Here is a 12,716-nt window from a genome sequence, read left to right on the forward strand (position 1 = left end):
TTACCTGAAGAATATCAGGATGCCCAGCGCTAGCACCAACGCCACCAGCGACAGGGAGTAGCCCACGGTGTACATGACCTGGATGTGACCATAGTATTGCTGCAAACACAGAGGAAGAACACAAACAAGTAGCTCCCATGATGTTCCTCCTAATGTGTTGCCCATGAAAATGTCTCACCTGACTGGGGTCATTCGAGTCGCACTCGCTTGTGTTCTTCTGTAGCGCCCACTGCCCGTTTGCATAACACTCTAGATACACGAAGCCGTGCTGGACTGCAACATACACACACACATTAGTGTGTGTCAACACGAAGCAGCTTATCGCTGATGCTACCTTTATGGTGCCACGGCAGATACCACGGACATGCCACACTGACAGTGGTATTGGGGAGTCCGTCGGGCCAGCAAGCATATCTGTCAAAAGTCCTGTTGCACACCAATCCTGGGGATGGAGAACAGAGTGAGGATGCGCCTGTACAGTATGTACATTGCCCTGTGGGTCACATGACTTTGAAGCGGCGGCTGCTGTGGGCCATTTCGTTATCACTCTCTTTCATCCACACTAGAAGGTCCTCTATAGGTCAGCCCAGTTCTTTCATCTTCGGAAATGTATCCGACGGTCCTCATCTTTGTCGACTTCTGCTTTCGCTTATCGTGTTGTAGGAGTCGTCCTTTCATCAGCGGCAGCGTCACTGCCTTATGCTCTACTTCACAATTACAAAAAAGCCAAACCCTTGACATCAGAGGGGCTTCCCTTTGAAAATACACGTCGCAAATGAGATATGTTGTTTTGTCAGCAAACTCTCTTGCCAACTCACACGCCTCAACTCTGCCACTCTAACTGGAGCCATCGACATGAAAATAAAAATAAACTGTATTGTTTTTATCAAAATATATTGCAGTCTATTATATATTTACATCCTCATTGGCGTTATTTTTAGGAAAAAGTCATCTTGGAGCATTCGCAAGTAGTAGTAGTAATATTCTCCTTTTTTTTTCTTTACATTGTGTAATACTCATGTGAAGCATTATGTAAGAGTTTTTCTTTTTGTCTCAGTAGAGAAAAGCACTGGAAGTGCATACACAAATACAAACTGTACACTCCACTAATAACAAAATTTAAATAAAAGAAGCCAACTTCTCTGCGACTATCTACAGGTTATTCCATTTTTTGGTGAGAAAATATTGTGTTTAAAAGTGTTGAAAACATAGCAAACGTGGCTACAAATCTACCACAAGTTTTAAAAAAATGATGGGATTGCGTTATTATTAAGTATTTACACGGAAGTGGACAGAGATGTATTGCTATGCTAGTCATTTTGTGAGCAGACCTGCTATTGTTTGAATACTTGTCTTCAGACTGCTTTTATTTTGTTCAGCCTCTTCCTTCTGTGGACCTACTCTGTCTCGACAGAGCGCTCTATATTACCATGGCGACCCATGCTTTCAACTCTGGAGTGTAGCTGCTTGACACTTATGGGACCGTTTGCATCGTAGAGTTCCCAAAAATCCTTTTTATTTCCCCAAAAGTCCCTTTTCAGCTCTGATCGCACCTTACCACTCCTGGTAGTTTCAATAGTTTTAGGCCACGTTCCATTTCTTTTCCTTTAGCCAAGTAAAGAATTTTTACTTGCAGCATCTTTGACCTGGACTCACCAGAACTCAGTGGGTCTCTGCTGTTGTTGCGTCCGCACTCTTCCATATACAGCCTCCAACTTTCCTTGAGCTTGTCCAGGGAGTTGGTGGGAGACACCTGCAAATGGGTCCGAGGAGTTTTAAACAAGCACAAGTGTGTGAAGTGGGTTCAAACTGATGCAATAAAGAAGCCAAGGAATGTGGGCGTGCGACGCAGCGCGGAGACATTATGAGCTGCCGTTCATTTGTTTCACTTGAACGCACACACGGTAGCAGTAAACAATCCACACGCTCGCTGTCGGTACCATCCATCACCAGGAGACTTAAGTGTCCAGTGGTTTATGACGTGTTCCTCACATGTCATAAACAAAGCAAGGACAGTTTGTTTAGACTCCCACACCGCTGCTCTCCGGATTGTTTCAGAAGACACGGCCCCCACAGTGCAGAAGCTAATGACTAATGTGAGTTTCAGCCAGTCGAATGGGGTCTGCGTGAGTGTGCGTACGTGGCGGAGCCAGTGCTGTTTAGCCCCGGGACCCACCTGGATGCTGCAGCAGAGAATGAGCAACACCAAAAGAAGGAGCAGTCGTGACATCCCTTGTTCCTGCTGTTGCTGCCGGGAGGACGAGGAAGGCCTTTCACCACATGCGGGGGCTTATCTACGCTCGCCACACAACCTGGACGACACAGAGACACACAATCCATCAGGACTCGCCCCAACTTGGCTGACCTGAACAGCAGCACCATAACAGGAAAAGGCTGGACCCTATCTATCACAAAAACAATACCACTTGATGGCAGGCCGAAGCAATGAAGGTGCACAACTTTATCACGTGTACTCGCGAACCACACACCCGATTTAGACGCCAGGAAACGCTGTTCAAGGAAGCTCATCTGGCGACGTCACTTACCTGCGTCTCAGCCGCGAGAAGGTCGACGCTGGAGAACAGAACGAAATCTGAAACGTTTCTGCAAAAAACACCTTGACCATGGAAACATTTTTGGCTAAAACGTTTCAAATTCCATTCTGTTCTAATCTCCTTGCCTGGGGAGGGTGTTAATGTGCGAGGAAGTTTCTGTTCTTCAACTTCCACAATCAGCCTTTGAAGTCAGCTGATGTTTTACCCGCCTTCTTAGTGTCCTGACGATATTCTGTCCGATTGCATCTAAACCAAGGAGCCATACTCTCTGAATTCAGCTAATGACCTCAGGAAGCAGTTGGATGGAAGGATCAGACGGTGGAAGATGACATCAGCTCTCCGAGCCAGCAGACCGTGACCGCTCGGACTGCTTGAAGCGGCCTATTTTGATTCAGTGAAGTTACCGTGGAAGACAGGGGAGGAAACAATGGGGCAACTTTGTGTGGCAGAAGTCAAAGCTGTCAGTTTATAAGTCGATGACAGAAGCATTACAGAAGGGAAACTAGTGTACGTATGACACGTGTCAAGACAGATGACGCGTCAAACAGCGGATATTTTCAAGTTGACTTTTGCGTTCCATTTGGACGCAAAAGTCAGTCTGCTGTGTCGCTGTGGACTCATAGGTTTTTTCTAAAAGAAGGGGTTGGGATTACAAGGCTTTGATCCCTACTTCAACCTAGATGCTACTTGGTATATATAGCACGTTTTGTGGCTACTTCACATTGTTTACATACAGTGCCAAGTAGGCTTCCCGTGCCTTCACCCTGAACCCAACCTGTGTCCAGACTTTTCACCCTTTTCTTGACGTAGCTGGGCGACATGACATTTAAGTCCAGAAGGAACTGAGCCAACACTTTTCTTCCGTGGAGGCACATAATCCGTCGGAAGCCTAAAGGGTCCACTTGCAACACGGAAAGCTGACTTCGCGTCATTACGGGAAGGAAACGTCGACTTATAATATTTGACGTATTAGGAGTCAAGCAACCCACCTGACTCGATCAAGAGTTTAATGCTCATTTGGTGAGTATGTAGCCTCCAACCTGTTACAACAAAACAATAATTCTAGAAATTAACACATGCTAAAAACCTTGTCTACTACCCGTAATCACGGCGGTTTACCCCACAAAAACCACATTCAACGTAAAAAGAAAGAAAAATATTAAACCAAAAACACTGCATTGTGTCAGGGCCATGTATGGTGATCTGGCAAGGAATAACTATCATAAAATTCTAGATTTACACAACACATTGGACTCATTTCTAATCTTCTAAATAGGATTAAAAAGAACAGAGCTTCGAAAAACCTATGCACTGTATGATAGATGACACATGCTACTACTTGAAACTCCTTCCCTAGCTCAGAGCCACGGAGCAGACGTATAGTTCCACCACGTTCAAGAGCTCCTGAGTGAGAAGACAAAAACATGAATTGCACCTCTTCCAGCCTCTTATTGTCGCCTGTTTCGCTGTGGGTTACCGCCACCTGTCCAGCTTTGCTTCACTGAACGTAACCCTGAGCAGTGACACAGCTCCACAGCACCAAGGTCAAACCTGAGTCCTTGCTGTTTCAGACTTTGTACGTTCTCCCTACGCTTTTCTCTCCACTAAAGATGAGATATATGTTTTCAACAGCAGCTTCTAAGTAAACTGAAGAACAAGTGATGAACTTTTCACCTCATCCATCCAGGTGGAGAAAACAGGATCATTGAGCAGCCACTAAATCATTGATGCCCACTGCACCACCACGACTCTTCAATAATGTATCGGTACACACTTTGTCATGTTGTGCCGATATTAAAGCTTCTTCTGAAACCTTCTTCAGCTACTGTAGCTTCCAACTGCTGCCTTTGACTTTCATAGAGAGAGGACTTCTTATAATAAATGTCTTTGCTAATTATAGGCCCAGAGTTTTTCATAAATCTTTCACTTCACTTGGAGAATATTTGGCCTTTACGGAGGGAAAATAGTTCGCCTCACAGTCCAGAACCCCTGGCAGCCAGGAATGTCCGTGGCTCTACATTGGACAGGCGGAGGAGCACTGCTCCTGCACCACAGTGCTGCTCTGGACACACACCAACTGAAGTAGTGAGAAGAACTACGGAACGTTGGTGTGAATTTTAACTGCGTTCCACTCACTCATGGGCGAGCACATGCTGCCGCTGCTAGTGACGTGACGGGTTTCCCTCTTAGTCTCCTTCTTTTCCCACAAACAACCCCTCCCGCCTCCCCCCTCTTCCACCAGCCTGCACCGCTCTCGCCGCTACTTATCGCCAAATAGAAACAATCATTAACCCGACCGTGTGGATTTGTGCAACAGCGATGATGAAAGCGAGAAGTAGAGCAAGTCCATGACCTAATTGTTACCTCGCAGCACAAACTGTTTACTGTTTCAAAGTGACATATTGGATTCAGTTATCTTCAGTTTGTGTCTTAAAACGGACTGAGTCTCCTTTAAGAAGCAAATAATGAGTGAAAATGTGGAGCTAGTCAACAGACCATACATTATCTGAAGGTCATTTGAGCGCATAGGTCCAATGGTCACTTGCTTCTTTTGGCAGAAAAAAAGTCTCACATACAAATGGATGATTTGACAGCATTTGGACCTTCGTCCTCTTTTTCCCCAGCTATCCTCAGTAAAACACAAACCGGTTCATGCAGTCACTCTCCGCTGCTTAGTCGGGTCGCAGGAGGTCGGAGCACATCCCAGCTGGACAGGTCTCCAGACAGCCATTCACATGTTGCCAAGTATGTTTTCTCAACTCTGGAAAACACTGGCATACTTAAAAGCTAAATCTGTGTTTTGAATTCACATTGAATAAAATTAAAGTACGGGTGGACGTAAGTCAAGCAGGTCGTAAGTCGTGTGTTACTTGTATATACTTTATTATAATAAAATATTTTATTATTTTATTTTATCATTTTATTCAATTTTCTAATTTTCTCAACAGTTTGCATCAAGCGTATTATTTTTTCCTCAGTAAATTTGATGAACATGACTTGCACCTGGTTCTGCTGCTGGTTGGACTTTTCTATGACAAATATCTTTGCGATGATCACATCATTTCACAAGGTTTTGGTTTGTTTACATGTAAGTAGACAGTTGTGTTACTTGAATGGGCCCCACCTGGGAAAGGTGGGCCCCAAGATCAGAAAGGTTAAGAACCTCTGCCCTACTCCATGACTCATTTAACTTTGGAAGCCCTCTGAAGCTGGGCATCACAGCGCTACATGTTTGTTTTGTAACATCACTTTTACAATGAGAAGTGCTACACTGCCGTGGGTGGCTTTGTACGGCAAGCGATCGTCACCTAGCTGAATGTGCCAAGCCATAATTGGACAGTTCTCCAAACATCGACACGTCTCCTATTATTTGTCACGCACGACGTGTTTGCTCTGCGGCCTGCAGCGCGGCGCGACGGGGGTCACATCAGCGATTCACAGGCAGCCGGAGCGGAACTAATGTGCGAGGAGGTGTGAGGCTAATTACGCTGGTGTTAAAGTGGCCATACCAAAGCTGCGAGACCACGACCCGTGTGGGACTCGTGTCCGCCAGGCCTCGGGAACCAATTCGTATTTGTGAGTGTAACAGTTGCGCTTCTAAAGGGTGGAGCTGAATGTTCCGGAGCCTTTTGTCCGACTCGCTCTGTTCATCCGTTTTCAGGGTCGCTTCCCATTTCAGTGAAAAGATCGATCGCAATTTATCTGAATAAAGCTTGATCAATTACTTCCATTTGTTCCAATGGAGCACAATTCTGAATTCGGCACGTCCTTAGCTCAAGTGTCCTCTGAGGTGGCGCAACACAATGGTCGCTAACAGTCACTGTTGTGGTCTGGAGCGCACTTGTACGTCAGGCAAATAAAGGCGCTTGAAAACAAGCGTTCAGCACAATAGCCGCCCAGGTCGGCTATAGAAACGTACGCCCAGGGGACATTTGGGTTCATTATTTTTTTGGGCGATGGTAGTCATCATGAACATCATACGACTGGATGATCACTTGAGCGAAAGCGATTGTTTATTTCTGAGACCATCTGATTTCTTTCGCTGAATAAGCAGCGGCTTGGCATGCTAGCCTCCAGGCTGCAGATGAGACGGCCAGCATATCGGCGCTGGATGGGAGCCCTGCCATCCGATAATGGGGTGAAGCCCAGTTCAGAGGAGACGGAGCGTCATGTCGTGACTTGCACTCAGACCAGGAGACAGAACATCACTTGACTCTTCGCCCTGCTTAACTGATCTTCATTAAGATTGGAAAGTGAATTAGCTAATAGATGCTCCCGCTATTTCGGATCGTCTTATCAGTAGAGAGCGCCGCTTGGGGAGAGAAAGGCTTGGCGTGCAAACAGGTAACTCAGGTCAGTTGTCTAACATGCTCATTTCCTCAGAGTGGACTCGTGTGCAACTGCTTTGTCTTCTCCCTTGACCTCCTTTTCTGAGCCTCAGTCTCATGACTTCAGTGGAGTATCATAAAAACGGTGTTTTCAATTCACCTTACTCAGTTTAAAACTTTTACCACATAACAAGACAAACAATTATGTTATACTTCCTTCCTGTTTTATTTTGAAATCCTTATTACCTGTCGCCATTTCAGAAGGGCGCCTCCTGTCTCGCCCACTCTCCCAACTGTGTCAGGCCAAACTACCTCGACAAGACTACACATTATCACAGCTAGAAGTACATTTGACGTTCCTTTACTGAATACAGCAGAGGTGCATTAAGAGGGTAAGAAAATATTGACACACTCAAATATCGTGATACTTGATTTTGGAATTGTTGGAAATGTTTATTAAGGGAGCGATTCATTCCTCCAGTCGACGGCAAAAGTTTAACTGGACTGACGTCAACAATAATCTTGTGCTCATGCACATGACATTGTACTGCATTATCAGATTTTCCCTCTTAAAAAGGTGGCTCTTATTACAATGCATCGCTGAATTTACAGGGTCACAATGTATCGCAATGTATAATCTCACCACTCCCGCGTCGTGATACGTACGGTATCGCAAGATGCCCGCCAATACTCAGCCTTAAGGTGCACATTACAGTACAGTTAAAGGACTATCAGTTTTATGTATCATCTTAGAGCTCAACTGCATAACCATCGGGTCTTGGGGTGCTATCAGGAAGGAGTGACATCATGTTATATAAATGTAAATATCTGCAGAACAGAGCACTTATAAGATTTACAACCTCCATTGTCATGTTCTACAAGTCATTCTACACCAGGTACTGTTCACCCTCATGGCTGTCGACAAACTGAACCCACTGGTGCCAAAAATGCGACAGGATAGCTCGACTCATTGGCCGCCTTTTGTCCTACTTTCCATCTATTACTCTGTTACCATCAAGTGTCAAGAAAATCCTCGACTATGACCGATGCACAACATGATGTCATCAACAAGCGACAGTCCGGATGCCTTTTCCAGGCATCATTCACAGGGTTCAGCTTTTTTTGTCACCTTTCATGTGTCATAAAAAGTGAATGTCAACAGTTTGTTGTCAGTACTTGTTTACTTCTCAATGACCAAAACCTAAACGTCCATCTCTAATGCACCGCACTACCAGACCTGCTTGTTAATGCTGCATATTTCTGTGAAAGTCATTGCGAACAGGCGTCATACAGAACGTGGTCGCCGCCTAATTTGGTCACTCCGTCTGGCCTTTCACTCGTTCGGTCGGCTCCATCTATCAGAGGGCGTGTGATCCCCCGCAGCCTGCTGGCATTTCTCCGCGCCACGGTGTTTGGGAAATGTGTCAAAGCTCATATTTTCTTAATCCTGCGTGGTTACATCAGGTCATGTTCTTGAGGAGAGGTCTGAGGAGCCCCTTTTAACAGCGCTGTATTTCAGCAGAACTCTCTCCACAACCCTGGAAATGCAAAGAGACACTTGACCCACTTGTCAGCGTTAGTGAAGGTCTGCACTCATCAGTATTTGAAGTTAGCAACTGTTCTTGATAAGACTTTTTATAATAGTGAATTTTTATGGTATTATATTATGCTCATTCCAGCGGCTTTTTCGTAGTACATCACAGTGGAGATAAATTATGTGCAGGAGAAAGTCAATTTTTTTAGGGAGGTACAATACTAAATATTGCAAATATTTTAGTTTTTTTTTATTATTATCATATATATATATATATATATGTGACCCAAAATGACAACACATCAGGTGCTTGCTTGCATGCTTTTATTTTGTTTGGACTCATCCTTGTTCTTGTGTTTCTTCTGTGTTTTGACAGATCGGGCTCGAGCGGCAGCTGTACCTCATCCCCCTGAATTCACCCTCACTCTCTTAAGGAGTAGCTGGAGGACAGCGAAGCACCAGATTGTCAATGTTTCAAGTTGTGGCATGCCGATCGTCTCACGTCTTTAACTGTGTGTTTCTGAGTGTTGTTGTAGTTTGATCCTGACTTTGTTTTCTCATTTTTTTGGTCCCTGATCCTCCTCAATCTCTTTCGTATGGACTATTCTGAACTTGTTTGACCGCTCTTTATTCTCCATCGGAGACTCTTTCTGTTCCTGTTTGGACTGCGTCCCACTTGTGTTGGTACTGGCGGTAGCCGGGTGCAGTGGTGCTGTCTGCACCGTAGAAAAGTCAGTGGCGCCTAAAAAAAATGCATGAGGATCACTTCTAATAAACCAGTTTCGAAAACAGGGTCCAGCATCCAGACGGAGCCATGAATCTAACTGGGCAATGTTCCAAACTTGAATCATAAACTCCTCACAGCTTTTATTTACATTTAAAGTACTCAAAATGCGCTGTTATCGCCATCGTGTCCAAAAAAAGCAGTACAGAATTTACTGTCGTATTCATGAAAACTGACTCAGCAGGAATTCAATGAAAGAAAGGAAAGTTATGAATGTTAAGTCTATCAAAAAGAAAACCATCGTGTCTCCTGTGTTCTGATTCAGTGCTGAGGGAGAACAATGCAGCTCACGAGAGAAGCCTATTGCTAAAATTATCCTTCAATAAGGCAAACGGCGAATCAAAGAACGCAATATAATATATAATAACATAATTATATACATATATAATTGCAATATAAATTGAATAAATGTGACATTGGTCTTGGTTGTTTCTAATTTGTTGCCGAAGACAACACACTAGACAGTGTAACTACTGTGTAAGCACTATTTTTCTTGGCTCCTGGAGAGACACTTTTGGATTCCTCTTAGTAGCTCTCACTCGAGATAGAACAGCAAGATGAAGAAGAACAATTTAAGCCCTTAAAAAAAAGAAAAAAAAACTCAAAATCATTCATAACATTATGTAATGAAGTTGGCTTACGTTAAAAGTGACGCCACGACTGTCATACTCAGACAATGACGGACCTGTTGACAGATTTCAAAAATACACAGGAAGAATTCTGTTCCCAAAAATAAATCTCACACACATGCACTGTACGCCCACAAATTGTTCAAAAGCTAATCCTCCGGCTCTCACAGAGTACAGGAGCAGATCAACGGCTCGTTGAAAAAAAGGTATAAATCTTCTGAGACCCTGCCGTCAGATTCTCCTGTTCGCCAGTTATCGACCAGTTTCCACATCTCTGCTTTCTGGTAGCATCTGATGCAGGGGGACGCTGATAAAAGCATTTCAGATGCACCTGTGCTGCACGGCAGGGGAGTCCAGGTGCATCTGCATGAGCCCTAGTTCTTCTCCTGAAACCAAAGAGGTCAGGCTTGTCGGATTTTCTCTGACTGCATTTATTGACCTCAACATGAACGGCTGTGAAATATAGATGAAGGTCCTCCCGCAGCACAAGTTGCTCACCAAAACTGTTCAGCTCCAGTGACATCGACGCGTTCTTGGCACAGGCCCACAGTAATTTGCAACAATCTGACCAGACGTCACAACAATATTGCGCCAAGCAAGCTGCCGCCGCAGGCGTCGGTATGCTCCCACCTGGGAGCCAAAACTGAGGACTCATACAGAACCAGCATCCCCACCACCACCACCACCAACTCACAGTCATGAGCTGCTTCTTACAAATCATGCAAAGCGAGGAGTTTTTAAAGAGTGCTGAGCGGATACTCCGCCGCGCAGCGCTGAGGAAACATGAGGGCGTCCCTGGTGAATTACACTGCAGCTGTTTCTTCAGAGTCATAAATCTCCCGGTGACACTGCGAGTAATTGCTCGTGAATTGGTATAAACAAACAAGTGAAGCAAACTCTTCAGCGACTCTTCTGTCAACAGTTGGAAGGAGGCGCCTACACAACTTTGCGTCAGTTACGATGCAAATTTGATCACTTTATGCTGACTCCAGCAGCTGTAAACTTACACCCTCTCCCCCTAACTCTGAAGGTTCCGTTCCAGTTTCCAGTCTTTTGCTCTCAGTAAACACACATATCATCAGCAATAAAATCTGATCTACCATGCTATACTTGTCATGAAAGGGTTAATACTGAGAGTCAACCATGGCTGCAGCTCCTCCCCCCCACTATCCTCTTATGTTTAATGTTTATGACACCAAATATAACTGTTAAATAATGAAGTGACATGTGTGATCCCTGCAGGATGTCACCTCCATGCTGTGTGTTGTATCACATTGAGTCCTCCTGGATGCTTGCAGGCGATGTTTAGAAGTGTAGTAACCCCCCCACACACACACACACACACACCGAGCCCGTCTCCGCTGCTGTCACCAGCCTGGATATGATCAGCCTGTGTCATCCCTGTGGCCACGGCCGTATCGTAAACCCCATGCAGAGGAATGACTCCTCAGAGTTAGAAGCTGGGTTGAAGCACAGTGTTTGGAAAGGAGAGGTTAAAAGCTGCTGAGCGGGAAGATGTTGACGGAGAGCAGGGAGAAGAATAAACATCTGTCCTTCAAAATCATTGTCCATGATGCACAAGCGCCACAAACATGCTTCTTTGTTCTTACTTCTATTTCAGTAACAACTATTGTTGCTGTGTTACCAGGTTATTACGTATAACGTAGGAATCACTAAGTATGTAAAAAATGTTAACATTTGTGCTCAAAAACCTCCAGATTCTGCTCAGATAAAGACGATGTGTCAAGTCCCTCCTTCACCAGGCGCCAGTGCTGACTTTTAATGGAGACATGAGGGAGAACCTGAGTGACTTTGGTTCAGTAATTAAACAATAATGACTCTCAGTAATTATATTTTCAGACTCGAAATGAGTCCTCGCTTTGTCATGATTTATCGTTCCATCCAGTGGCGCACAATTGTTCCTCATCAAACCTCCATCTCTGAACAACAGCACAACAAGAATGGAATCTGAATTTTAAGCTAAACTTTCATTCTTGTGAGTCGGTTGGAACAAAAAAATAACTATGGTGTCAGCACCATGTAGAGCGTAGAGATTTATTAAAAAAATATACATGTACAGCGTAGAGGCACAATGTCTTTGCAGTATTCTGGATTTATTAAAAAAATATACATGTGAGCTGGATATGAATTTGATGCCAGAAAAAGCCTTTTCAGCAGCATGTATTTAATATGGGTTTTGTTTCGAAAGTAACTATAATTTTATATATTATTTTGACTCCTAAAAAGGAACATTGAAGTTCAGCCACTCACCACTTTTGCAAGGGTATCAAAATGTACAGAAACAATTCTTAAAAATTCGATAAACGTTTCTTTTTTCATTTTTTTGTATTTGTATCTTTGTGGGAACCATATAAAACAAATGATCCAAACTGAAAACTTCTTATGCTGACCCGGTATTGACAACTTCATCCTCAGCTTGTAGTGTTTAGTCAAGAATTGGTCCCCGCAAGTGAGGCTAAATGTGACACGCACACTCATGGAGGACCATCTCTCACCCTCTGCACAGGCGAGCAGACATGACTTGTCGCCACTGATGTTTAATAACCAGCAGGAGCAGGTTGATATGGATCTGACTGAGAGTTACTGTCACTGTTCTCATGCCTCATCATGAGAACGTCATAAGAAGAAACTGGACCAAACATGCCTGGACTGTGACCCTCAGATCTGAAGTGTAACTGCTGATGCTCATGATGTCATTTCTCTCTGTATATCTGCTGAGCGGTAAGTAACGTGAGGTCATTACTCTTGATTTCCCACGGCTGCCTTTTCTCCATGGCTCGTGCTCCTCATCTGCATTATCTCACTTCATTTCCCCCTCATATGGCATGTATCCTGCTACGTGCCTTTGAACATTTCCCTCACTTC

General features: G+C 44.3%; 1 protein-coding gene across 3 annotated transcripts in view; it reads right to left on the reverse strand.

Moving 5' to 3' along the window:
* The window catches only part of LOC128751674 (glucagon receptor-like), a 39,599-nt gene that overhangs the window by 9,818 nt on the left and 17,065 nt on the right, over window positions 1–12,716 (reverse strand). For all 3 annotated transcript variants that reach the window (XM_053852888.1, XM_053852887.1, XM_053852886.1), the window contains exons 2-6: window positions 2,177–2,312; window positions 1,657–1,753; window positions 335–442; window positions 179–273; window positions 5–99 (exon numbers count right to left, since the gene is read on the reverse strand). In XM_053852888.1, coding sequence (XP_053708863.1) covers window positions 5–99; window positions 179–273; window positions 335–442; window positions 1,657–1,753; window positions 2,177–2,230 — 449 coding nt within the window. In that variant the 5' untranslated portion in view covers window positions 2,231–2,312. The remainder of the gene's footprint in view (window positions 1–4; window positions 100–178; window positions 274–334; window positions 443–1,656; window positions 1,754–2,176; window positions 2,313–12,716) is intronic.

Source organism: Synchiropus splendidus, chromosome 19 (genome assembly GCF_027744825.2).
Source record: "Synchiropus splendidus isolate RoL2022-P1 chromosome 19, RoL_Sspl_1.0, whole genome shotgun sequence".
In the NCBI taxonomy this organism is placed as follows: domain Eukaryota; kingdom Metazoa; phylum Chordata; class Actinopteri; order Syngnathiformes; family Callionymidae; genus Synchiropus; species Synchiropus splendidus.